Source organism: Monodelphis domestica, chromosome 2, assembly GCF_027887165.1.
Source record: "Monodelphis domestica isolate mMonDom1 chromosome 2, mMonDom1.pri, whole genome shotgun sequence".
Classification (NCBI taxonomy): Eukaryota; Metazoa; Chordata; class Mammalia; order Didelphimorphia; family Didelphidae; genus Monodelphis; species Monodelphis domestica.
Window position 1 is genome coordinate 257,440,426 of NC_077228.1, and position 27,348 is coordinate 257,467,773.

Below are 27,348 nucleotides of genomic sequence, written 5' to 3' on the forward strand. Positions count from 1 at the left end.
TGTCCACAGCTTACTCTTTGAAGGTAATTGTTCATAGGAACAATGGGCCTGTCTAGGATTGGAGAGCTTTCTCCTTCTCTTAGGAGGCCTTTTCCAGGTTTTAAGGTAACTGTCTTCAGCAGGCATGACTACAGAAGAAAAGGAGCCATAAGCTACTTAGGCTATAGGCTCAAAAGCTCTCTCCCACTAGTCCCATGTTATCAGGACTGACCTCTAAATCCACAGTAGCCATACCTTGTCTCCAGACTCAGCCCCTGACACCTACACAACTCTAAGAAGCTCTTCTACTTACTAACTAACCTTGGGTATGTAACTTATCCTGTCTGGACCAATTTCTCCAACTATGTTGAATGGACAATGGAAAGAGTATTGGCTCTGGAGTCAGACGAATTCATACCCTATTTCTGACACTGCTTACCCATCATGCCTCAGTTTCCTTTTTTGTGAAATAAGGGAAAACAGACTAGATTTCCTCTGAAGTCCCTTCCAGCTCTAATTGACAATGTTGAAATTATGGGTTCTCCAGTGACAAGCCAGGGAAATTGCATACTGGAAAGATGTTAGAGGTTGATTGTTTTTACAGTAGAATGATCTGATCAGGAAAATTGATGCATCAACATAGTTTTGTTAACACAAAATCATATATAATAAGATTTAAGTTTATGTAACATTTCTTAAAATTATTGTTGAAACTTAGGTCCATAGAATTGGATGTCTAATCTTGCATTTAATCTTCATAGTTGTTTACTCAGAAAATGAAAATTTACAGTTAAAAGTTGCACATAAAGGGTTTGTTTTAAATATTTTAAGGATATTGTTACGTTTTTAAAAATTACAAAATTGAGTAACCTTTAAAATGTTTATACTTATAAATGCAAAGACTAGGGAACTATCTATATTGTTTAAAATAAAGTCTGAAAATTAAACTTAGCGCTAAAAATGATTTATCTAACTTAAATGAAAACTTGAAGACTTTTGAATTATATGCCTGCAGAGAATGATATAATTTTGGTGACATAAAATACAAAATTACTACATTTCCCAGGAACCACAGACATTCCTTAAAATTATGTTTACTGGAAATTATTTTTCTTCACATGTGTGCACATGCACAGTATTGTAAAAGATAACAAAACAACGTAATCATTTCAGCATGCTACTCCAGTTTGTTTTATAAAACATTCTACTGCTAAGCTTGCAAGATATTTTGGCCTGGATTAAGGTTTTTTTTAGTTTTACATAGCAGGCAGTTACATATTCAGTACAACATTACTGTAACAGGAAAATGAGAAAGGTCAATACATTTTATACACCAATCTGTAGAGTAGTATATTGTTACTGGCCACATGATAATTTTAGAAATACTATTTAAGTCCTTGAACAGAGAGCCTACATTTGGTCACCAGAATAATGTGATAAAAGTATACAAATCTGAAACATGAGCCTAAAAAAAGGATGGGCAGAGAAGAAGATTAGTTTCAGCCTTAATTAAGGTAGTTTAAACTACTAAAGAACTCTCCCCTCAAGAAACTCTTAAAGGAAAAAGTGAGATAGTTCCCCCCCCCCAAAAAAAAAAACACACACACAAGAGCTGGTAGTACAATGGATAGAGTACTAGACCTGGAATCATCTTTCTGAGTTCAAATCTGACCTCAGAAACTTAGTAGCTGTGTATCTCTGGACAAGTCACTTAACTCTGTTTGCCTCAGTTTCCTCATTTGTAAAATGAGTTAGAGAAGGAAATGTTTAACCACTCCAATATCTTTGCCAAAGAAAACCTCAAATGGAATTACAAAGAGTTGGCAAGAATCAGACTGAAATAACTCAACAACAAATAGCACCTTCCTTAAGAATTTTTTTCTTAAGAGTTGTAAGGATCAAATGTCCTATTGAGATAATATTTGTAAAAGATGCTTAGCACAGTTCTAGGCATGTACTAAGTACTATATAAGCATACATTTCCTTCCCCTTTCCCCTTGACTCCCCAACCCCCAGCCATTCTCAGATTGATAAAATTGTTACAAATGTTTCAGCGAACACACAATATGTTATGTGTATATTTAAGAAATTCGCTATTATGCCTCATATGGTATCTTCAGTTCATAGATGCAAGCTTAGCCTTGATATTTATGTGATATTTATATGCATATATTGAGTCTTAGAAGTCAACAGAAAAAGCACTTAATAGATCTTCAGGATGAAACACAGTTGTTCAAAAAAGTTATTTACTGAAAAGACAAAATAGGGTACCATACTGAACAACTGCCATTTGTAGAAATGGACAAAAAAGTATTTGCACTGTGAATATGTTACTAATCAGTAACTTAATGAGGCATGAGTCTAAAATAAGAGTCAGGCAAAAAAATTGGTTGAAAGGACCACAAACCACTGAGTCTTAAATATCTTGAATACTTCTAACCAATGCCATTGGCACCCTTGAAATCTCTATAAGGATGAACACTTCTACTGATCATCCACCTCCTGAAAGGTAGATTTATCTATGTAAGCATACCTCTTCTCTTCACATAGGATTGGTCCATCAGTATAGCAGTATTTTTAAGTTACAAAGTTCTGCCAAAATGTGACATGATAATTTTGCTTTTGTGTCAGTATTTTTTGTAGTGTAGATTATTTTTAAAATATCCACACTAAAAGTACCATGATTTAAAATTACCTTGCAAGGTTAAAACTAAAAGGATTCTGCTACTAAATGCTATTATTTGCATTAACAATATCATGCAGATAGTTGAAACAACAAAGGATTTTAATCCAACATGCAGGACTCTAGTACACATTGAATTGAAATTTGATCAAAGGAGTACCTTAAAGAAGAACTTAACAATAATCAATAGGTTCCATAGGTTTTATTTAAACATTTCTTATTGGAGGAAATGCCAGAAATAAAAAGATTAATAAGTAACTTCTTTGATCCATAATTGTAACAATAAGAGCAATAATAAAAAGAAATCCTTCCAAACCCATAAGAAAATACATCATTTCTTTTTTCCTTCCAACTTCATTGTCTTACTGCCACTTTCCTGTATTTGTGGTTTCCAAGAAAATTGGTCCACAAGAGAATTCCTTTTTAAATATTTATTCACTGGAGAGCATATTCTTCTTAGCTAGTGATGTGGGGATACAGTAAAAGTAAATATTAGAGTGAATTGCATAGAGAATTGTGGGCTGTTAACCAACACTATAGGCCTATTCCTTTTATTAATTGCTCTCATTATAAAATCACAATCAGAAATTTTAGCTAGTATCCCATGAAAAGCTCAGACATTAAAGAAGGTGATTGAAAGTGAAAACATTTTTCTTCATTTTTGTTTTCCTGCTCTTTTCTTTTTGTGTAGTTCTTGTTCTTTCCATTTTTTGGAAGTCTTTCTAACATTTTTTGGAATTTGAAGAAATTTATGAAGTTAAAATATTCCCATGTCATATTCCCCAAATCACTTTTCTTCCTGATAGATGGGAAGATAATCTGTTTCATGGGCATTTTCATTTTTCTTTCTTTTCTTTTCTTTTCTTTTCTTTTCTTTTTTTTTTAAGGATTCTCTGCCTTTTCATTGGCTCCTTTGTAGTCTAATTTATGGATTGGGACTCTGGAAAAAAATTTTTTTGATAGTTGCTTATATAGGCATGATAATTTATTTAAAATAGTGACTCTGTGAAGAGGGATTTCACATGACTATAATTGTAATGTTTTTTTTTTTTTAATTAGTCTGTATTTTGTATCAAGTTATCAAAGCACTAAGCCATCCTGCCCTAGAAGTTTGTGGCTTATGATTCCACTGCTTGTGCACAGTGTCTGAATATGCTGACTGCCTTCCCTAGATGGCATCTCCTTTTTCATCTGTTTCACAAAGCTTGTGCTGCTACCCTATTACTTACTCTCTGTACTGTCATTTTGTTTACTGATAAACATTATAATTGGTTTCATTTTATATTTCCTTCTTGTTTTTACTAGTGGATCGAATTGTGGGTCTGGATCAAGTCACTGGCATGACAGAGACTGCTTTTGGATCAGCATATAAAACCAAAAAGGGCATGTTTCGTACTGTTGGGCAACTATACAAAGAATCTCTCACTAAACTGATGGCCACTCTTCGAAATACAAACCCTAACTTTGTTCGATGCATCATTCCCAATCATGAGAAGAGGGTAAGTACTAAACAAAACATTATATTCTGTTCCAAATAATAATTTTTTTTTATTGTGGTCAATTCAAAAAATTTTTTGTTTGTGTTATTTTACAAAGTACAACTTTTAAACTGTTGTTTACTTGATTAGGCTGGAAAGCTGGATCCTCATCTAGTTCTCGATCAACTCCGTTGTAATGGTGTCCTAGAAGGGATTAGAATCTGTCGACAGGGATTCCCGAACCGGATAGTATTTCAGGAATTCAGACAGAGGTACCAGGATTGAGACTTCTTTACGTGTGTTGCTAACTGAAAACTTGATGTCAATTTCCATGAAATAGTGAGATAGCACCAATTAAACAAGATTCTTCCTATTTTTACCAAGCACTGGAGAATGACACATAATGGAATCCAAGCACCAACCATCAGCGTGTCTTCTAAAAAGAAATAATTTAGTTAATCAGGACAAACTCATTGAAAGTTTATGGCATTCAAAATTCTGTTGTATTTGATGTGCAGGATATGTAAGTGGTTGAGATAGAGTCCCTGCTCCCAAACATATGGCTGGCAGAGACAAGACATAATATGTATGAAGAAAATTAATTTAAAATATGTGTTCAATGGAGTAACTCTTTATCAGTAAAGTAAACTCATATTTTCTCTAATTTTTAAGTCTTTCCTTTAAATGTAAGGAGGAAATGTGGGTCAGAACATAAAATGGAAATGAAGAGAACAGTGATCTAGAGAAGAGTAGGGATTATTATAAAGAGAATTCTGAAGTTGGGATAGTACAATGGACAGAACTGATTCAGTCAAGTATACTCAATAAGAATATGGCAACATTTAGCTCTGGAAGACAGGTCTTCCTCTTGTGTCCATATGGAAACAGATTTGGTCCACAAATCAAGGTGTAGTGACTGTTTTTTGAACAGTTTCCATCATGCTTGATATACCTAGACTCCATGTGTGTAGGCCTTTTTTTGCTACGCTCTTGGGCACATGAGACTTGGTATTTCCTTGTATTTCTTATATATGAAATGGTAACCATAATGCCCCTTGAAAGTATTATATAGATTAAATCATGTTAAAAAATATGTAAGAGGACTTTGTATATTATAAAAATCTATATAAATGTCATATTTTAAAGTTACTTCTACTTTATGGGTTCATTTTCCCTAATTTTATTGTCTTACTCAAAGAAAGGATAATTTAGGGCCTTTAAGGCCAAGTAGGATTAAAGTATAGGGCCATGTTGGCAAAACTGAGGCATAGGTGCTGGGGTGGCATAGAGGAGGTTGCTCCGCTCCCTTTCTCCACAGCACCTGAGGACATTTTTTTTGCATGCTCTTGCCTCTCTGTTCAACTGCCCAATGTGACCACTCCCGGCTCACAAGCAACTTGAAATTGCAGTTTGGGAATGCAATCTCGAGAATTTTTGACAACGCTGCTCTAGGGGAATATATTAGGGGTGTTGTAGCCATTATCTTTAGAGTCAAGAATAGGAAGAATAAATGTGGTCTTTTTTTTTTCCCCAAGTTTTTAGTCAACAAGCATTTATTCAGTACTTCCTATGTGTTAGGCTCTGGGAATACAAAGACACCAGACTCTGATCCAAAGGAACTCTTAATTCCACTGCAGGGGTAGGAGGAGAACACAATACACATCTTATAAATTTGTAGTGGGGAATTTGTCAACTGTACCAAATATAATATTCATACTTTAGTTGTACCTTTTAGAGTCAGAAAAGTTGCCAATAGATGTATGCTAAAAATATATTTTGAGATCTCTTTGCTCTGTACTTTCCTTATAGATATGAGATTCTAACTCCAAATGCTATTCCAAAAGGCTTTATGGATGGCAAACAAGCTTGTGAACGAATGGTAAGTTTTCCTTCACTTTAAGTTGCTACTTAGTGTTGTACATTGTTATTAGTACCTGAAATTAAAGCAGTTTTTTTCTCTTAGATCCGAGCCCTGGAATTAGACCCTAACTTGTATAGAATTGGACAGAGCAAGATATTCTTCAGAGCTGGAGTTCTGGCCCACTTGGAAGAAGAACGAGATTTAAAGATTACAGACATCATCATCTTTTTCCAGGCTGTTTGTAGAGGGTACTTAGCCAGAAAGTAAGTTGATGTGGAATGTTATTAATAACAATAATAATTGGCATTTATATTGCACTGTAAACTTTGCAAATCATTATACAAGCCATAAAGAGTCAGCTTATGTGCTACTTTCTTCTAGGGCCCTCTCTTAATTATCTCTTCTTAGTCTCTACTTTTATCCTCACCTCTATCACCAACAAACCACAGTGCATTTATTTTGTGTATATCTTATATACATTTGCCAACTTGTTGTGTGCTCCCTAATTGAACATGAGATTCTTATGGGCAGAGACTGCCTAGTTTCTCTTATGCTCACAGTGCCTGGCACATTGTGGGGACTTGCTTACATTGATAGCTATATTCATCTATCATCTAACATGCTGAAGATTTTAAGCATCATGAGGGCAGGGACCATGTTATACTAATCTTTATATTTCCCTAATTTTTAGTATAACATGTTCTCTGCCCTCATGATGCTTAAAATCTTCAGTATGATGTTAGCAGTAAGTGTATTTCGTAGTGTTCTAACTCTTTCAAAATTGATGATCAAAATATTTATTGAGGGTACTATGCACAACCCTGTGCTACATGCTAAAAGTATAACACAAGATCTCTGTTCTCAGGAAACCTGAAATATATAGTAAATAAGAAAATCAAAATGCATTTTAAAAATCTTAATATGCAGAGGATACAAAAGTGAAAATGAAATTATTTCTGCCCTCATGGTGATTTAGTCTATAAGAAAAGATCACATGCATATAAATTAAGTATATACAAACCAAATCCATGACAACTTGAAAAAAAAAGTCATACATAAAATGGAATTTGAGCTGAGCTTTGAAAGAAACTATCGAGACAGAATTTTAGGCAATTTGTGCATATATGGAATGGGAGACTGATTGTTGTATGGGAGGAACAGCAAGAAGACCATTTTGACTAGGCTATGTGTCATGGTGAGGAGTGTATAATAACTTTGGAAAGGTATATTGGAGCCAGATTGCGAAGGGTTCTAAGAATAAGGGAATGGTATCATCAGTCCTTTGCTTTAGGAAAATTCCCTTTTCAACTATATGATAAGTAGTTTGGAATGGGGAAAGTATTGAGGCAATAAGCAGGCTCTTGCAGTAATCCAGGTGGGAGGCAGAGTGGGTGTAGTAGCCATATGAGTAAAAGAAAGGAATGGATAGGAGAGATGTTATGTAGGTAAAGTGGATAGTATCCATCAAATAAAGTGGTTGGGCTAAATAATGTCTGGAGTTGTTTCCAACTCTAGATCTGAGCATCTGGGAGGGAAGGGATGTGATGATCTAAATTTAAAAAGGAAGTTATGGGAATAAGTTGTATCTACAAGAGTAGATTCTAAAGAAGAAAAGAACAGATGATGGGCCAATGCCCATATTTATAGGATATGAGAAGGAAGAGCAGTCATCAGAAGAAAAAAAAGGAACAGCTAGGGTAATTTTAAGAATATAAAGATGATAGAAACCATAGTAGGAGGAGAATTTGAAGAACAACAGTGTACAATACTAAAGGGAGGTCAAGGAAAACAAGAAAAGACTGTTGAATTTAGCAATTAAGACCAGGTTAAATACCCCATCTTGCTCTCGGCCCAGGTGAGGTTACAAGGCATTCTGGGAGCCAGAGCAAGGACTTCTGGGGTTTGGAGTCCAGAGTTCAAGTCTCCATTTTTACATTAGGCAAAAGAACAGGCTCAGATAAAGGTTGACTGTATGTAGCAATCAAGATTTCCCATTCTAAGGCTATGTATATTGCAAAGGAATTAAAATATTTGGTTAACTGGAATGCCCTTTTCTCTGACCACATTAGGTAAAAGAATTTACTTATATACACATTTGTTGCTATATTAATTTCAGAATAGCTTGTTTATTCTAAAAGCTATTCATTTTGCCCAATAATTATCACAAGTATATATCTTTTTATTTTGGTTTTAAGGGCCTTTGCCAAGAAACAGCAACAACTGAGTGCCCTGAAAGTCTTGCAGCGTAACTGTGCAGCCTATCTGAAATTACGGCATTGGCAGTGGTGGCGAGTCTTTACTAAGGTGTGTTGCCTGTGTGTTTTTGAATATCAGTATAATTAACTAATAGAACTAAGAAAACAAAGATACCATTAAACTTATTTTTTATTTTAATGCAGGTGAAGCCTCTACTACAAGTTACCCGCCAGGAGGAAGAGCTTCAGGCCAAGGATGAAGAGCTATTGAAAGTCAAGGAAAAACAGACAAAGGTAGAAGAAGAGCTGGAAGAAATGGAAAGGAAACATCAACAGGTATGATCATTGACAACTTGAAACCCTTCTACTGCTATTAATTAATGAGTTAACCTGGTGTTATTAGGAAACTCAAGGTAAAAAATCATTGGCTATTAAATGATTTTTTCCTATGCTTATTTAAAATATCATTATATTAATAAACATTTATATGAGCTCCCTCAGAGGCGTTAAAATCTGTAAGAAATGTATTACTTCATTCCAGGTGTTTTATAACAGAATTTCAAGGCAGTTAGACTGTGCCATTTTATCTGGCTTTTCTTCTGAACTTATCCCTACATTAAAAGGGCAAAATCTACTTCTTTTTAATCTCTGTTCACCAAAAAAACCCTGTAAGCATAGGCCTTTATTGAATGGGTGCCTAATCTGTAGTCAAGCTAATACCAATCAACTTTTGTGTATCTTTCTTGAGCAGAACAAAAAAGGGGGAATGGAACTATTAAAGCATTTTTCAGTCTTCACTATCCAAAATAGTAGAACCTAGCATAAGAACTTGTGTGTATGACCCAGGAAATGGTTGATAGGATAAAGAGAATCTTGTTATTTACAACATAGAGTTGTGTTTTTTTAGGAGACAAAAATTTCCATTTTATTATTTCTAGAAGAATTGTTTTACGCTTCAACAATGCTGTTTTTGACTTCTGCTCAAACTAGTTAGTGACTTGACCATTGGTTCTAATATGACTCCCAGATTGGTAACCACTCATTTCCTGTTGATTACACTATAACAGGTTTCATTTTTGAAATGTTTGGTGCTTAACATTTCTAGCATCTTTCAACTCTCTTCTTCAAGGTAACATTCATCATATATGTAAAAGTGAGGCTTCTGGGTGATCTGTAAACATTTGGCCTTGATAGCTTTCTTAAAGAACTATATTCCTAAAAACCAGACCTGGTGATTGTAAATTCTGCCTATATTTCTTTGACATGAAGTTTCAGGACTGTTATAGTCCTCTAATGAATGTTTTGGGTGGATTTGAGTGGACATTTCATTAGGCATTTTTCTATGGTTCAGCTTTTAGAGGAGAAGAACATTCTTGCTGAGCAGTTGCAAGCAGAAACAGAGCTCTTTGCTGAAGCTGAGGAGATGCGAGCTCGTCTTGCTGCAAAAAAACAGGAACTAGAAGAAATTCTTCATGACCTGGAGTCAAGGGTTGAAGAAGAGGAAGAACGAAACCAAGTGCTCCAAAATGAAAAGAAAAAAATGCAAGGACACATTCAGGTATCTGCAAATGTTTCTTTGAAGGGTTGCAAGGCGCAAAAGAGATCATGATCTCTGTGAAAGGAATTTGAAGGCCTTCCAGTTATTTCTTCTCTTCTTTACAATAACAGCCAAGAAATCTGTATTTGCATTCTTAAGGCATATTTTACCAAAGCAAGATCACTTAGTAAATCATAAATGAATGAATGAATAAAAAGCAAACACTCTTTGTGCCAAGCTTTGTGCTAAGCACTGAGGATACAGATGGAAAAAGAAAATAGTCCCCTGCTCTCTAGGAGCTCACAGCCTAATCAATGAATAAAACACATGTAGGAGAATTTAGCTGCTAAGCAAAATAGACAGGCCTAGAGGTCCCAGAGCTTTACAGGAGTGGCCACCACTGTTGGGTATTGGGCAGTTGCTCTACAGATCACAAAGGGAAAGGGATTCTGGGTTTCCTCTGACTGGGTTTGATTTCAAGTTGAAATGCCTAGCTAGGAAGAGAAAAAGTAAAGGGGGTATTGGCAGGAATATTGGGGTGTTTGTTGTGAGAAAAGGAGGTAGAAGTAGGGTCCTACTGAGTGCCCATTCCTTTGGCCACTAGGTACCCCCCAGGTGGAGTCTTGGGCTGCCTGCCAGCTTGAAGTAGAAGCAAGGTCACACTCACTTAGGTGACAGTTCTGACTCGTCTTGAGACATCGTATAACAGATGTGACTCTTTTTCTGAGGTCATTTTCGACATCTAATTTAATCTTCATTCAACAAAAATTTATTAAGCCCTTGTTGCTACATGTGGAGCATTAGAGTACAAAGGTAAATATTTAAAACAATTGCAGGTTTTTAATATAGTACTTTAAGTTTTGCAGAACAGTTACAAAATTTTATCTCTTGATCCTCACAACAACCTCATTAGGTAGGTACTACAGGTATTTTTTATCTCTGTTTTACAGATGAGGAAACTGAGGCTCAGAAGTTAAGTGATTTGCCCAAGGTCAAATACCTAGTAAGTATCAGAGTCAGGATTCCAAACCCAGGCCTCTCCTGATTCCAAGTCTAGCACTCTTTTTATATTATTACCCTGATGCCTCGTGTTTATCTCATTATAAGATACTGTTCTTGCCCTTGAAAACCCTAAATTGTAATGGAATATGTCATTGGATGAACTGCTCCACCCATTGTTATAATGCCTTATACATATCATTTGAGCATGTGGATGCCTTTCAGTCACTTTCACTAGCCTGTCATCACACTGAACAGGTCATTGTTACCTAGAAAGGTTCAACATCATGAAGCTACATCCTGCTTCCCTTCAGGCCCTACAAATATTTTTGTTGTGGGGAATAGACTCCCCCTAAATGCTAATCATTTTTGCTCCTAAGCCTAAAATGGTATGCTTCCATCTATATTAACTGACTACTTTCAATCTTAATACTTTTAGATTTAGATCTTAAACATAATCATTTATTGCCAATAAAGAAAAAAATAACAAATACTCATAGTTAAAGCAAATGCAATAATAATGAATCCACATTTAAACCTGGATTTAAATTTATTCTTCCAACAATACTCTCAATATCCATGGAGGAAAGTGAACTTACACTTAGTAAAACCTAGCCAGGAAGTACACAGGAAGAAGGGAAACCTAGGTACTTATTCTTGGTAACTTATAATTGGACCTCAGTCTTTGATGCCATTAACCATTTGTCTGTTAACTGTCCTCATAGCTCTATAGGTTAGCATGGTAAGTATTCCATCCAATTAGATCCCAGTATCCCTTATAAGCAAAGCAGCTGCAAAACCTCCTCCTTTCTGTTTTCCTCCTAAACCAAAGGAAATAGCAAAGAGCTACAGGCAATTCTGAGATTTTTTTATCTCTCTGGTGTTGCTGAAAGGAAACAGCTGAAGGCTAAAGCTGAAACTGTCTTCCAGTGAACTTTAATTTTAATTCATTTAATCATGAATTAGCAGCCAAAACTTCCCTGTCAGCTGCTGTTTTCTTCAAATACCTTGGACAAAGCTGCATTTTAGATACCCTGCTGAGTCTTCCCTTCTGCCAAGCTTTTCAATCTCTTCACCATAACCTCAGCCTCAACCTAAATTCTTTCAGTGGCTTAAATTAAAATTGTTTACTCAGTGACTCACCTTACACTTATGAAGTAACAACTCAAGTGGTTTCCTCTAATCGTCCTATATTCATTAAACCATTTGCGTTTTACCTTCTTTCTTTTTTTTTTAAATAAACCCTTACCTTCCATCTTGGAGTCAATACTGTGTATTGATTCCAAGGCAGAAGAGTGGTAAGGGCTAGGCAGTGGGGGTCAAGGGACTTGCCCAGGGTCACACAGCTGGGAAATGTCTGAGGCTAGATTTGAACCTAGGACCTCCTGTCTCTGTCTAGGCTTGGCTCTCAATCGACTGAACTACCCAACTTCCCCCTACCTTCTTGAATCTTAAAAATTATTTGCAAATAAGCTATGACCACGGTGTTCTACAGCTCTGGCCATTAATCATTTCCTAGAATAACCATCCCTTGCATTCTGTAGCCTTAAAAATTTGCTTCTTCATGCTCCTATTTTCCCAGTTTTTATTAAATACAATCTCTGACCTTTTAAACCATCATATTGTTTACTTATAAATAAAGCATTTCCCTATATCCTCTACAAGGTGATTTAACTCTTTATATTTGTCACAGTCTATTTTCTCTCTGACCCTTAGATCCTATCTGATCACTCTTATGATTGATTACACACATTTTTTAGTTGTTTTTATTAAAGTTCTTATCTTCATCCTTTCATTTATCATACAGTTCATCCATGAAAGAGGCAGTACTTTTAATATTATTTACAAGTTGATTTAATTCTTTTTCTTTGAGCAACTTTCAACCTTAAATTGTCCTCAGTATGAAAGGTCAGACCCTTATAGTAGTAGATATTCTCAAAATTCCTTGACTTCATGAACACTTTTAATAAATGTTTTTCTGAATTGGAATATTTTTTTAAATGCTTTGTACTTAGCACAATGCCAGGAGTTGAATTCAAATCACTCCCTGGTGAGCAAATAATTGTCGATTCTTGCCATAACAAGTGGCCAACATAGCCATTATTTGAATCCATCTAGTGAGGGGAAAAAAATCAAACTTTTTCCAGTGGTAGCCCATTCCATTTTTCATTAGCTTTAATTGTTATGAAGTTTCTTATAATATTAAGGCCTTAATCGACCTCTTTGAAACTTTTTACCTGTTGTTCCTAGAGTTAACTCTCAGAACAAATAGAACAAGTTGAATATTTCTTCTGTAGGACAGCCCTTCAAATCCAGTTTTCATGTTCTCCCTTCGTATTTTCTTCTCCACCATTAAACATCCCCAGTTCCTTCAGCAAAGCCACATATGGCATGATCTTTAACCTCTCTGGCATTACCTCTGGGACTTTGGGCAGGTCCCTTAAGCCTTCCTGGGCCTCAGTTTTCCTATCTACAAAATAAGGAGATTGGAAATAAATGTTCTCTGAGATTCTTCGCAGCTAGATCTATTGTCTTACCTTTCTCTGAGAGAGAGAGAGAGAGAGAGAGAGAGAGAGAGAGAGAGAGAGAGAGAGAGAGAGAGAGAGAGAGAGAGAGAGAGAGAGGATGTGTACATGTCATAATGTAAATAAGATTGCATTAGTGATTTTGGTTGCACATCACACTATTAATACTTGTAAAGCTCATGTTAAACTTTCCAAATCTTTTTCAGACAAACTGTTGTCTAGCCATGTTTCTATCACTGTATTTTTTATTTCCAGTAAGTTAAATTAAATTTGATATTAGTAGATTTGGCCTGTAACATTGAAATTCTCTCAAAACTGTATTTTTATTTTAAATTTTAATTTATTACTTCAGGCTCAAGATTTCTAGTTAGCCAATGGATCCCCTCCAAAGTCCTAGAATATTTCTAAAATTATGAGGATATAAGTGTAGGCAGCTAGGCAGGAGAGCTTGATAATCCCTCCCCCAACAACAACAACAAAAAGATCACCTAATGGTCCTGCAAGTTAGTATCTCTTCTGATGTCATCACTTAGTTCTTCCCCAGGACAGCTCTGACTGGAGAACAGTCACACAGGAAATGAATTCAGATCTCAGTCACCAGAAGAAGCGGGTCTTCAAAATGCCGAATGACCCTCTTCCTCCCTGCCATGCCAGAATGACTGCAGAGCACATGCTTCCCAACATGGCTTAGCCAGTTTCATTACCTCATCAAGTTTTTGTTCATAGATAAATAGGGAGCAGGTCTCTACCCTACCTGTAAAAGATATAGATAAAAGGGAGGACCAAGCCAGTTTCATAGCCAGGCAACACATTTTTGAGCTTTAAAATAAAACTTTTTCAAGGGTGTGGGGGTTAAAGAGAAAATTATTTCTCAGAAAATATTCCAATTCAGTATTCATTTTCCATAGGCTTATCATTCTAGTCTCTTGAAGGCATTTTCCATCTTGTTGTCATTCAGTATCCCTCAGAGATTTTTTTTTGTTACAATCTGCAAATTTAATGAGCACTCCATCTTTGCCCTTATCTAGGTCATTGATAAAAATGTTAACCAATGCAAAGATCCCTGAAGGCCTTCCTCAAAACTGACATTGAACTATTTCTCTTTTAGCCTAGTCTGTAACTGTTATCACTTAGTTCTCATCTTTTCATCTTGGCTAAAAAAATATCATGAGATACTTTGTTCAGTACTTTATTAAAACAATACAATTTTACTAATGTTAGCCTTAAAAACCTGTAGAAAAGGAAATTGACTGGCATCACCTGTTATTAATGAAAGTGTGCTACTTCTTTTGTACTGACAGCTTTCTTTTCTAGATGTTTATTAATTCCAGAATTCTTTCAGAAATTGAAGTCAGGTTCCCTAGTCTATAGTTTCTAGACTGTTCTTCCTTTTTTAAATATTTGGAAAATATTTACCCTTTTCTAGTCCTATAGTACCTCTTCTATTCTTCAAGATCTTTCAAAGATTGCAATAGCTCGGCAATCTTAGCCTATGATTCTTTCACTACCCTTGTATTCTTTCATCCCAGAGTACTAATGGCTTGAAGTCTCTTAGAATTTGGAGAGTCTTGTTATATCCCTACCTTTCTTGGGCATCAGCTCCCTGTAGCTTTTTTATCCCCTCAGATCATTGCAATCCTAAGTTCTTTCTTCTTGACAAATAAAACAAAAGGAAGTAAATATTGTGTATCTCCTCACTCTCCCTTTTTCCCCTTTATCTGTCATTATTATTTCATGCACATGAAACAGCATCCTTATTTTTTATTCTCCTTTTCTCTCATCATTTTTCTTTGACATACTCAGTAGGATTCAAAATTTATCCATTGTCTAAAGTTTGTCAAGTTCCCTATATAACCACATTATTCCAACTATATGCTTTCCCCTTTGGTTGTCAGAATTTTGTGTGGGTTTTTTTTCCTTCTTTTTTTTTAAATTTTATTTAATCAATTAATTTAGAATATTTTTCCACGGTTACAAGATTCATGCTCTTTCCCTCCCCTCCCACCAAACCCCTCCTGTAGCTGACAGGCAATAGAATTTTGTTTTTAAGAATTTTCCATCCCTCCCAAATCAACTTCCCCTATTGAATTCTAAATGGTTTTTGTCTATCTGAACCCTTTAAAATGTACTCTCACAATGTCTCTGACATCTGAGACAACACAGGAGGACTTTGATTTACCACAATATAAATTCTAAAGTGAATTTGTTAACTTCCCTCTACTAGCAATTCATGCCTTTCTGTTAAGAATCAGTGTAGGGTAAAAGTTTCTTCTGTTCTTTCAATTTGGGAAGCATGAAATTATCATTAAGACAAGTCAAGGAACTATTGAGTTTTTTCTTCAGAGAGTCAACTCCAGTAGATGTCCAGATTATTGAAGTCCTTCATCATTACTGTCTCGTGCTTCTGGGCCAGGCTTACAGTATTTGCCAAATCTACTTTTTAAATCCTAATCTACTTTTTAAAAGATAATTGACCAAAATCAACTCAACTTTTTTGTGTGTGTAATCGACCCCATTGACAATGTGGTATAAAGTCTTCTCATGCACCCCTTCTCAGAATAAAAGTTTTTAATGCATAAAATAAAATATATAGTATTACAAAGGAAATAATTTATATTGAAATGCAAAATAAATTCACTGGTGCTAGGTTAAGAATCCCTGAACTAACATATCTACCAATCCATCAGAAAAAAAATTTATTAAGAACTAATTTGCCTAATCTTCTATGTGTTAGGCATACAAACAAAGGCAGCCACAGTCTCTTATCTTAAGAAACTTACATTCCATCAGGAGAAACAACATGCAAACAACTAGGTTATTCCAGCATTCAGTTTCATTTTGTTATTCCTTTTACATATTTGTAGTTATGTGTATTGCTTTCTTGGTTCTCTTCACTTCACTTTACATTAGATCATATAAGTCCAGAACTTAATAAATGCTTATTATTTTGGATCTTATGTCATAGTGATGATCCACCTTCATCTAGTTCTGCTTTCCCAAGGGATCTGTAATGTAATCTAATGCAAATACCATTTCTGCTCATTTTTCCATTTCTCTCTTCCATGTTTCCCTTGTTTGGTTCCTGTATCTCCTTACATGGGTATAGCCTCTTATCCACAATTTTGTTATTCTCTCTTCCATTTCTTTTGGATATGTTATAACCTTCTAGAGGGGCATATTCTAGTTATTGACCCTATCCCACCAAGTCTTGGAGGAACCTTGAGAGATCAAGTTTGCCTTCTTGCATTAAGAGCCTTTATTCACCATATTTGTTACCTATACTCTATGCATTTGCATATATACATTTCAGATCATTGCATTTTTTGCTGATTCCTTTGGATTTTTATTTCTAATGCAATTGTGTCTCTATGGCTATTTTTCATTATAAACTTTTCTTAGTATCTACCTTAGTGAATATTATATATATTATGTAGGTGATTTTCCCTTCCCCACCTCTTCTCATCCTTACCCTTTTAAGTTTAGAGCCATTTGGATTATATTTGTAAGACTCCAGGGGAACACATTCTTACTAGTCCTTGCTACATGTATACCATGCACCTATATTTTAAGCTTTGATCCTGAAAATTAAACTGTCATGCTAGCTATTTGTTTCCTGAATCTGATGAGTGAGGACTTCTTTTCCTATAAAATACTGGGAAGCAGGATAGAATAGTGGATAGAGAGCTGGACTTGGAGTCAGAAAGACTTGGTTCAAAATCCCACCTCTAACTTACTAGCTTTGTGACATTGGAAAAGTCACTTCACCTATCTGAGCCTTAGGCAACAGATTATAAATTACATATAGATTGCTATTGAAGCAAGGCGTTTTAAACACTTTATTGAGGTAAGAGTACTATAACACATTTATAAGCAAGAGAAGGAAAACTATTTGTACCATTAAGAGCCATTGATTTATAAATGCAACTTATAATAATTAAATATTTTGTTTAATGATTTGAAACACAATAGGGATGATAAAAGGACTTTTACATTGGTTTTCAAATATAGGTGAGCGATATCCAGTTCTTTTATGAACTTATTTTTTATTCATTTTTAGCCTGGTATCAGAATTTGAGACATCATTTAAAACATTTAAGGAAATTGGATATGTTCAAGAAAATTTTCAAAATAGAGAAAATGCTAACTTGGTAATCCAACATTAACTAGATAATTGTATGTGTTTTTTCTATGCATACTGCAATTTGGACTTTAAATAACTACTCATTTTTAATATAATTCTATGACGCTGTTATTTTTTAAGATTGTACTAGGAAAAGCAAGCAAAATATATATTAAACATGCTTCTTCTCTGAAGGACCTAGAAGAGCAGCTCGATGAGGAAGAAGGAGCTCGACAGAAATTACAGTTGGAAAAAGTTACGGCAGAAGCCAAAATCAAGAAAATGGAAGAGGAAATCCTACTTTTAGAGGACCAAAATTCCAAATTCATCAAGGTATCATAAAATATATTTTTGAATGTCCTTTAACTATAAAATTCATGAAATTTTATTTAGTACTCAGTTTATGCATTATCCCTTCAGGGATTGTGATTCATTTTTCTCTTTGTATCCCTAGAGCCTAGTATAGTACTTTTTGCATTGTTTACTCAATTACTATATGGATTGAATTGAAATGACTTTTTTCTTTGTTCTACCTACTTTTATGTTACAAAATGAATAATTTTAACTAAATTCATGCACTATTTCAGATTAAATTGTTTTAATCATCTTAATGTAAAATGAATATTATAAAAAATTTTTGAACTCAAAGTTTTTGCTCCAGTTTATCCCTATTTTATGGTATCAGTAATGCCAATGCTTAGTAAAGTAGCTTGGTACCACTTTTTTTTTGTCTTTTGTATTTGGAATTATGGATTGAGATTGTCTCCACTGGAAAAATGAAAACAAACAAAATGGCACCATTGGCTAATATAAACAAAGCTGCATTTGCTGAACATTTGTTGGAAATCTTTTTAGCCTTATTCAGGAATGATGGGTTAAGTCTGTGGGTTAGTACTTGTTAGATCTCTCCCTCATTGTACTAATTATTAATGCCAGTTATTAAATCAGGCCTGTTCATTGTCTAATTATTCCAATTTTTTTTTTGTCGTCTTGTTTTTCTAAATTCAGAGCCATCAAATATAGGCCTGTTAAAATGAGGCCTATTAGGAACCATTAATATTAATAATATTTTTGCATGCTTCCCAATTTCTCTCTTCCACAGCACCTAGGTAACACAGTGGATAATTGTGCCAGGCCTGGGGAAAAGGGTTTAGTTCTGATCTCAGACACCTCATAGCTGTATGACCCTGGGCAAGTCATTTAACCCCAATTGCCTTGTCTTTGCTGCTTTTCTGTCCTAAAATTGATAGTAAAACAGAAAGAAGGCAAGGTTTGGCAGGGTGAGGAGGTGTTGACGATAATGCAAGAAGTATTATATAGTGCTTAAAGGTTTACAAAATGCTTTAAATATATTATTTTATAAGATCCTTACAAAAACCCTATTAAGTATCCACTTTTAAAAGCCTGATTTACTACTTTTAAATTTATTTTATAAAGCAGTCAATTATTGCCCAATAGGAAAAGAAATTGATGGAAGATCGTATTGCCGAATGTTCTTCTCAGCTGGCTGAAGAAGAAGAGAAATCCAAAAATTTGGCCAAACTAAGGAATAAGCAGGAGGTGATGATCACAGATTTGGAAGGTAACCATTAATGTTTTAGAGTCTATTTATTGGAAGCTCACTCAGATTTTTTGATAACTTTTATTTGATACTTGATTATGTAGGGAATGCCCAGACAATTTTCTAAGACTCCAAGTTGCAGAATATGGGTTGTTCAGCATTTTTAGAAGACTTTTCTCTCATCAGGAGTTCCCTAAACCAATCAGAAAATTCCAATCTAAAACCCAAAAAATCTTGATTCTTAATGAGTTAAGTCTGCTTTTGGAACAGGTAAAAACCAATTTTTGGATAATTAAAATTTTAAAAATTTGACACGTATTCTAATTGTAGAATTAGTGTTAGTTTTAATGAATGTTGGGGAAAATGGGAAAGATAACCAAAAATAAGTTACAAAATATGACAAGATAGAGAGAATAAGACTAAAACTTCATAATAAGACCAGAAATACTTCCTGTCATTATGTCTCAAATAGATTCTTCAGAAAAAATGCTGGTAGAAACTGAACATAAGCTTCAAATAACAACTTTAAGATGAAACTGAGTATCTTAACAGCCAAGAATGAGTGGTTTCCCATTTGAAAGTAATTTTTGAGTCAGCTATCTGTTTACAATTAATCAACTTGTTAGGGCAAAGATAAAGATCAATACCAAATTTGAAGAAAGAATAAATGGAAGATACAGTGTGTATTTGAGCCAACAAAAAATGAGAAATGGGGGAAGAAATGTAGGGATCAACATAGATCCTTGCCTCAGCCAGGAAATATGTGAACTTTTTGAATATTAACTCATTGGTTAAAAAAAATCTTAGGAAATAAAGATAATATATGATTATGAGCAGTATCTCCTCAGAAAGCAATGAGATACTCAAGTTTTGTAGAGGTATCAGATTAAGCAAATTCATTCTGACAGAATTTGAGGAAGAAACTAGAACATCAAAAAGTGAAAATTTTTTAAAAACTATCAAGATTCCTATAAACAGAGAGCCATCATGTCAAAATAGCAATGTGGGGGACAAAGATAGGAGAAGCATCTGGGCTAGACCTAGAAAAGAATAGGCATCCTTGAGGAGAACAAAGGATCATTGTTCAAGATAGTTTGAAGGGGGAGAGAAGAGCAAATTGGGAAAGGTGGGGAGGCCAAAAATAATAACTTGCAGCCTATAGTTCTATTTTCCATCTCTAAAAAATCTTTTTGAAAATTATCTAATGGTTATAGGGCATCATTGATGAAGTAGGAAAAAGTAGTAGTCAAATAACAATTATTCTAAAGCAGACCTCATCTTTACAGTCACATGGTGGGCAAAAAACTGATTTCCTTGCCCTCGTGGTAGTTTTTGACATTGCTAAACACTTTTCTTCCTGATGTGTTCTCCTCCCTTGGATTCTGGTCCTTTTCCTACTTCTCAGTCTTTGTGGCTTTGCTAGATTCCTCTCCTTATGCACATGTATCTGTATGTATCCCAGGGCTCTTTTTTCTTACTGTTCTTTTCCTTGTTGATCTCAACAGTTTCCACCAGTTCAAATATCATCTGGCCATCACCAATATCTCTGGCATTGCCAACAGGCTGCAGCACATCTCCATCTGTTCCTAATTCATATCTTAAACTCAGCACGTACAACCTAGCTTCAGTTCTCATTTCTAACACTAGCTATGGGCAAATGATCAAACTTCTTACATTTTTCTCAGATTTTTCCTCTGTAAAGTGGAGTTAATAGTGTAGTAGTACCTATAGATATGAGGTTCACATGAAGAAACTTATTATAAAGCATTTTGTCAATTATTATTATCATTTTTGCTAAAATGGAACTCATTTTCCTTGTCAAAGTCATCATTCCTCCAAGCTTTCCAATATCTGGTCAGGATCTTCTAACTCATTTAGATTCATAAATTTTGAATTATCCTGGCCTCTTCAATTGCCTAGCTATTGCCAATCAGTTACCTAGTCCTATGGTTCTACCTCAGCAACCTTTGTCATACCTATCATTTTCTCTTCATTCCCAAAGCTACTGTTCTTAATTCAGGCCTGCTTCTTCATATCGCCTTCGTCATTTAATATTTTCCTAAATGGTATCCTTGATTCTGATCTCCCCACAATCTATTCATTCCCAGCTTCTGGCTTTTGTAAAAACTTTAGCTAAAGGAGTTTTGGGGGCTTCTGGAATAATTAAGAGAAGAGATAGATTTTTGGGAGAGGAGATTTAGAAGGAATTGAAGAAAAGGTTGGAAGTATGATAATGGAAAGAAAGTTAGGTGTGACTGTAAAGTTAGGCAAGATAACAAGGATATTACAGCAGGAAAAAAAACATGTCCCTCACAACTAGAGACTGAACAAGTACTGTAACAATTATCAAGATAGTGGAGGTGGTAAGGGATAAAAATTTTAAATTTTGATTATGTCTAATAAAAAAAGGCTTTCATACAAATAAAATCAGCGTAGCTAGAATTAGAAGAAAGATATTGGGGGAAAGTCCTTGAATTTAACATTTCTCATAAAAGTCTTAACAGCATTCTTTTATAGATCTTATAATTGGAGGTTTCACACAAAGCATATTGCACCAATTATACAGTTTTTAAGCAGCCAGTAATTATTCTCAGAACACTGTTTCTTGTTTATTTATGACAAATGCAAATGAAAGGTAATTTGAAGTTGGAGCACAATCCCTACCTTTTGCAATGTTTTGCACAGTGTATTCTCACTGCAAGCATTTTTCTTCTGAAAGAACATGTTCTGGGAATGCATTTCTTGGGTAAATCAAGCAGCTGCTTTACACCATTCAAGATAAAGGGAAAAAAGAAAAAAATCTTTTTTCTCCTCATAGTTCATTTCCCAAACTTCTCTTGTATTCAAAAGACATGTTCTAATACTCCCTCTCCCTCTCTGAAAATGCCATCCATATTATTGGTGCCATAATATTGCTCCTTTACACAATTGTTCTCCTATTAAATGTGTTTCTTTTAAATTGTAATAAATTTCAAACATCTGGACATCTTATAAAATGTAATCAAGACAGTAGTGGGTTCTTAATAAAATAGTAGCTTATTCTTGAAAAATCCTAACTTGGATTTTTTTCTTGGTTATCTTGATATGTTCATTGTGTTGAAGAGCCTTCTATATCTTGCCTTAGAACGTTTGAAGAAAGAAGAGAAAACTCGTCAAGAACTGGAAAAGGCTAAAAGAAAACTTGATGGTGAAACTACAGATCTGCAAGACCAAATAGCTGAGCTACAGGCTCAGATTGAAGAACTAAAGATTCAGTTGGCCAAGAAAGAAGAAGAACTACAGGGTGCTCTTGCCAGGTATGAGATTATTATTATGATGATGATTATATTTATTATGAGGGATTTTTCCCAATTACTTGTAATAACAATTTTCTGACATTTTAAGATCCAAATTTTCTCCCTCTCTTCCGTTCCTCCCCTCTTCCAGAGATAATAAGCAATTCGATCTATAATACATGTTTTATAATGCAAAACATGCTTATATGTCATTGTTATAAGAAAATACTCGTGTAAAACCTAGATCATACAATTATAAATAAACTAATGTAATATACTTAGATCTGTATCTGATTTCAACAGTTCTTTCTCTCGAAGTGGATAGCATTCTTTGTCATAAAGCCCTTCAGAATTGTCCTAGCCAATTTCCAATTCTTTGCTACCATAAAAAGAGCTGCTATAAATGTTTTTGTAGAAGTAGGTCCTTTCCCCTTTTTTACCATCTTTTTTGGTATACAGAATAGGTAGTGGTATTACAGGAGCAAAGGGTTTGCAGTTTTCAGGTCTGAGATTATTAAGAATATTATGTTTAGCCATGTTCACATACATTTTCTTTTTTGACTAAGCTAAGGAATAATTGGAGGAGACTTTTCCAGAAGTTAGCTACATATGCCAATATCCATATAACACCAAACTGATTGACTTTACTATAACAAAATTGCTAATGTTTCTGTTTGTTTAAATGTTTTTAGTTTGTGGTGAAGCTTGGGGACTAAAAGCAATTCATTTACCTCAATCATTTCCCAATTTATAAGGTTTTTAGAATGCAGAATGCAGACATTAGTTTGTGATCTTGGGAATTATATTTCTAAGACTCTGCATTCATTTCAACATAATGAATACACTTAAAATCAAGTATTCTTTTCGAATAAGCTTTACCAATGTTTGACCACATGACTTTTAGCAAATAAGACTTTGGTTATAGAAAATTCTCTACAACAAATGATCTTACACAGAAAATAGTTGTACATTTTAAGATTGGGTAATGTCATCTTAACAAATCTGCATACATACATAGACATATATCTGTGTATGAGAGAGATCTGATTTCCTGTTATACCTGGATTTTTAACAGAGGCGATGATGAAACACTTCATAAGAACAATGCTCTGAAAGTTGTGCGAGAACTACAAGCTCAGATTGCTGAGCTCCAGGAAGACCTAGAATCAGAAAAGGCCTCCCGAAACAAAGCTGAGAAGCAAAAAAGAGACTTAAGTGAAGAGCTAGAAGCACTGAAGACAGAACTTGAAGATACTTTGGACACCACTGCAGCTCAGCAGGAATTAAGGTGACTCCCCTTTGTAACTCAGTGGCATATAATTTTTCCATGGCAAAAAATCAACAAGTGCTAGGCAATGGGAGTTAAGTGATTTGGCCAGAGTCATACAGCTAGGAAGTGTCTCAGGTCAGATTTGAACTGAGGATCTCCCATCTCTAAACCTGGCTCTTTATCTACTGAGCCTTCTAGCTATCTACTATTCCCCACCCCACCCCACACACACACACTCCCCCAGTTATTTATTATAGCACAAAAGCATCCCATCACAATCATGTACCATAACTTGTTTGGCCATTCTCCAATTAATTCTCCCTCAATTTTTGATTCTTTGCCATTCCCATCACCACCCCCCACCTCCAAAATAAAAAGCCGATGAAAATATTTTTGTACATCTAGGTGTTTTTTCATTTTCTTTGATCTCTTTTGAGATACAAAACAAGTAGTGGTATGACTAAAGGCATTTCGTTTTATAGCCCTCTGAACAGAGTTCCAAAGAATTCTCCAGGATGGTTGTGGACTAGTTTATAATACCTTCAAGAATGTATTAGTGTCCTTATTTTTCAGCATCCCCTCTAGCATTTTATCATTTTCCTTTTCCATCATATTAACCAATCTAATAGGTATGAGGTGGTACCTCAGAACCGTTTTCATTTATATTTCTCTAATTGGTGGTGTTACAGAGGATTTTTTTATGTGACTATTAGTACATTTGATTTCTTCAGAAAACTACGTGTTTGTTTCCTTGAATCATTTATCAACTGGAGAATGGCCCTTATTTTTTTTTTTTATAAATTTGGTTCTGTTTCTTATATATTTTAGAAATGAGGCCTTTCTCAGATAAACTTTCTGTAATTCCTAGTTTCCTGTTTTTCTTATAATCTTGAAAGTATTGGAGGTTTTTGCATAAAACTTTTAAATTTTCATTTAATTAAAATTATCCATTATATTTCTCATTAACTTGTGTCTCTTCTTATCCATAGATTTGACAGGTAAATTTTTCATTGATCCCTTTTATGATCAACATTTACATCTAAATCATCTACCCATTTTGACCGTATCATAGTAGATATAAGATGTTTTCTATGCCTAGTTTCTGCTAAATTGCTTTCCATTTCCCCCAGAAATTTTATGTGTATATATGTGTATTTCATTAAATACCTCATAGAATTTTAATTTATACCTCCACTGAATTGTAGAATTTGGATTAGTGAGATGACATCAGAGGGCATTCTAGGCAAAAAGAGAAGCAAAAATGAGAACCGCATGAATAGAAAATAGTAAGATACACCTGACTGGAATGAAAAATCCAGATATGGGGAAAAAAAGAAACAAATTTGATCATTTTGCCGTCAGTTGGTTCACATGGGTGCTGGACCAAGGGTTTGGACACTTTTCTAATAAAGCAGGAAGGAAGAACAGACACTTTCTGAGATCAAGAAAGCAGTGATTCCTGCCATCGAACCAAAATTGTTGAATGAGAGGGTGAAATGATGTGAGAAAGTTTGGAGTTAAAGAACAGTTCAATTTTTATCACATTCAGTTTGAGGAAATAGGGAATTTTTTTTTTCAAATAATCTGCCATCTACTTGTATGAATTTTATTTCTTTCCTGTTGAATGTAAATTCTTTGTGAGATACTCTTTTATTTTTGTTTCTGAGTACCCTAGACCTAGCAGTATGCTTTATTCATTAAATAGTAAATGTGTATTTGTAACTTCCTCTTCTGAAAGGTTCTAACACATCATTAGAGTGTGCCCACATGCTTATAGCTGCTGGTCCTTTCCCCAATCCCAACACTACCCATCGTAACTTACTTAAAATTAGATTATGAAACAATATACCTAAGTGTATTTAGTATTTTAAACACTGGATGGAGATTCTTCTCATTGCAGCCCTACTTAGCCCCTTTATGACCTCATAAAAGTCATTCTACTTGTCTGAGTCTTATTGTTTAATGGTATACTAATTTCTACTCAGCCTGTCTCACAAATGTAAAGATAAGAATACTTTGAAAGGTGAAGCCTAATCTGTATGGAAGATGATCTTATTATTATTCAAACTATATGGAACATCATTCCACAAAAAGGAAATTTTTTTTTTTAGACGAAGATACAATTTTACTCCATTTTAGAACCATATCACTCCATAGACACAGGTTGGTTTACCATCATGCTAGCCTTTTCAAGGATATCTATAATTTTTATTTAAGTAAGATGACATTCCATTTCACAAGATTCTTAACAGAAAAGGTAAAACTTGTTGAAGAATAGCCAGTATTCATATAAAATTCCTTTTCCTAGCAATCTGGAAGTATATCTGTACAAGGGAAATTATATTTAATCCTAAATTATCAATCTAAAGACATATAAGAAGCATAAGAAACACATGTAAAAGTGTGTTTGTATATATTACATATATATTTAATTTAGTACTATTGTACTGCTTATGATCAAAATTGGGCTTAAAAAACCTTCATAGAAATCAATCTCCTTATTTTTTTTTCTTTCAACTACATAAGGATTCCTAAAAACCCAAATGTTTTCACATTTTTTTCAAACAAAATTACTTCCTGACTTTACAAATTCAGAACTCATATATTCTTCATAATAGCACAAATAAGATTACAAGAAATACTGAAGCACTCCTTTACAAATAAATTATGCTATTGGTATATAACACCATTATTTTGTAACTTAGTGCTTTTTTAAAAAATTAGAATACTAATCTCTACTCGGGCTTTCTCACAAATGTGAAAGTAAGAGTACTTTGAAAACTGAAGTCTAATCCATATCTTATTATTACTCAAACTATATGGAACACCATTCTACAAAAGTGACAATTGTGTGCAAGATGCCATGTTCATCATGGCTGCCATGCTCCAAATATCCTTTTCGGCATCATTGGCTCATGCATTATAGGTTGTCCATTTCTACTCTATACCTTTAAGTAGCTCATATAATTCAACAAACATGGACTAATTGTCTACAGGGCCCCAATCTTCATTATTTGGGTTTACATGGCAGAGGATAGTTAAGCTAAACTTGTACCATATGCTATACCATATCCTGAATGCTCATACTAAATGAATCTCCATTATCAGCTTACTGTTTACCTCTTTTTCAATAAAAAACATGATGTAGAATGAACAATTTTACAGGAAGCAACAGCTAAAAATCTCTAGCTTAGAGACTCATAGATTCTTGGAGCTGGATGGAAATCCTCTTGTATAGAGAGAAAGTAACTGAGCCCAGAGAGTAAGTGACTTTGCTAGCCCCCCTAAATTATTGAGCAACTGAGGTATAGGGCTAAAAATTAATCATATTCTGTTCCTCACAGGTTTGTGAAGTACTTCAACCTGTTTGTTGTGAGGAAAGGAATATTATCTCCATCTTACAAAAGATGAGACAAAGGCCCAAAGTCACACTGATAGTAAAATAGAGATCTGGAATTTGACTGACACTATAGCACACTGACTCTTCTCATAGAATACCAGATGAGCTAGCTTTTCTATTACAGCCTATTACACTAAAATGTCTAAGGAACTTTTATCAAAGAATGTGTTTTTATACTATCAATTCTTAAATGTGCTAAGAAAGTAATTGCTTTCTGTAGGACAAAACGTGAGCAGGAAGTAGCTGAACTGAAGAAGGCTATTGAAGAAGAAACTAAGAATCATGAAGCTCAAATTCAGGACATAAGGCAGAGACATGCTAGTGCCCTGGAGGAACTCTCTGAACAACTTGAACAGGCTAAAAGGGTAAATAAAAATGTCAATCATTTATAGTCTCTGAAAACTAACTCACAAAATTGAGTTTCTCATTGCTCTACTACATTAACTTTTTAATATATTCTTATTG

The 27,348-nt window shown here is 34.5% G+C and overlaps 1 protein-coding gene across 5 annotated transcripts in view; it reads left to right on the forward strand.

Moving 5' to 3' along the window:
* The window catches only part of MYH10 (myosin heavy chain 10), a 199,968-nt gene that overhangs the window by 151,096 nt on the left and 21,524 nt on the right, over positions 1–27,348 (forward strand). For all 5 annotated transcript variants that reach the window (XM_056817527.1, XM_056817530.1, XM_056817529.1 and 2 more), the window contains 12 exons: positions 3,968–4,161; positions 4,291–4,412; positions 5,950–6,019; positions 6,104–6,264; positions 8,197–8,305; positions 8,401–8,532; positions 9,548–9,754; positions 17,573–17,710; positions 18,836–18,959; positions 22,063–22,234; positions 23,289–23,501; positions 27,104–27,248. In XM_056817527.1, coding sequence (XP_056673505.1) covers positions 3,968–4,161; positions 4,291–4,412; positions 5,950–6,019; positions 6,104–6,264; positions 8,197–8,305; positions 8,401–8,532; positions 9,548–9,754; positions 17,573–17,710; positions 18,836–18,959; positions 22,063–22,234; positions 23,289–23,501; positions 27,104–27,248 — 1,787 coding nt within the window. The remainder of the gene's footprint in view (positions 1–3,967; positions 4,162–4,290; positions 4,413–5,949; positions 6,020–6,103; positions 6,265–8,196; positions 8,306–8,400; positions 8,533–9,547; positions 9,755–17,572; positions 17,711–18,835; positions 18,960–22,062; positions 22,235–23,288; positions 23,502–27,103; positions 27,249–27,348) is intronic.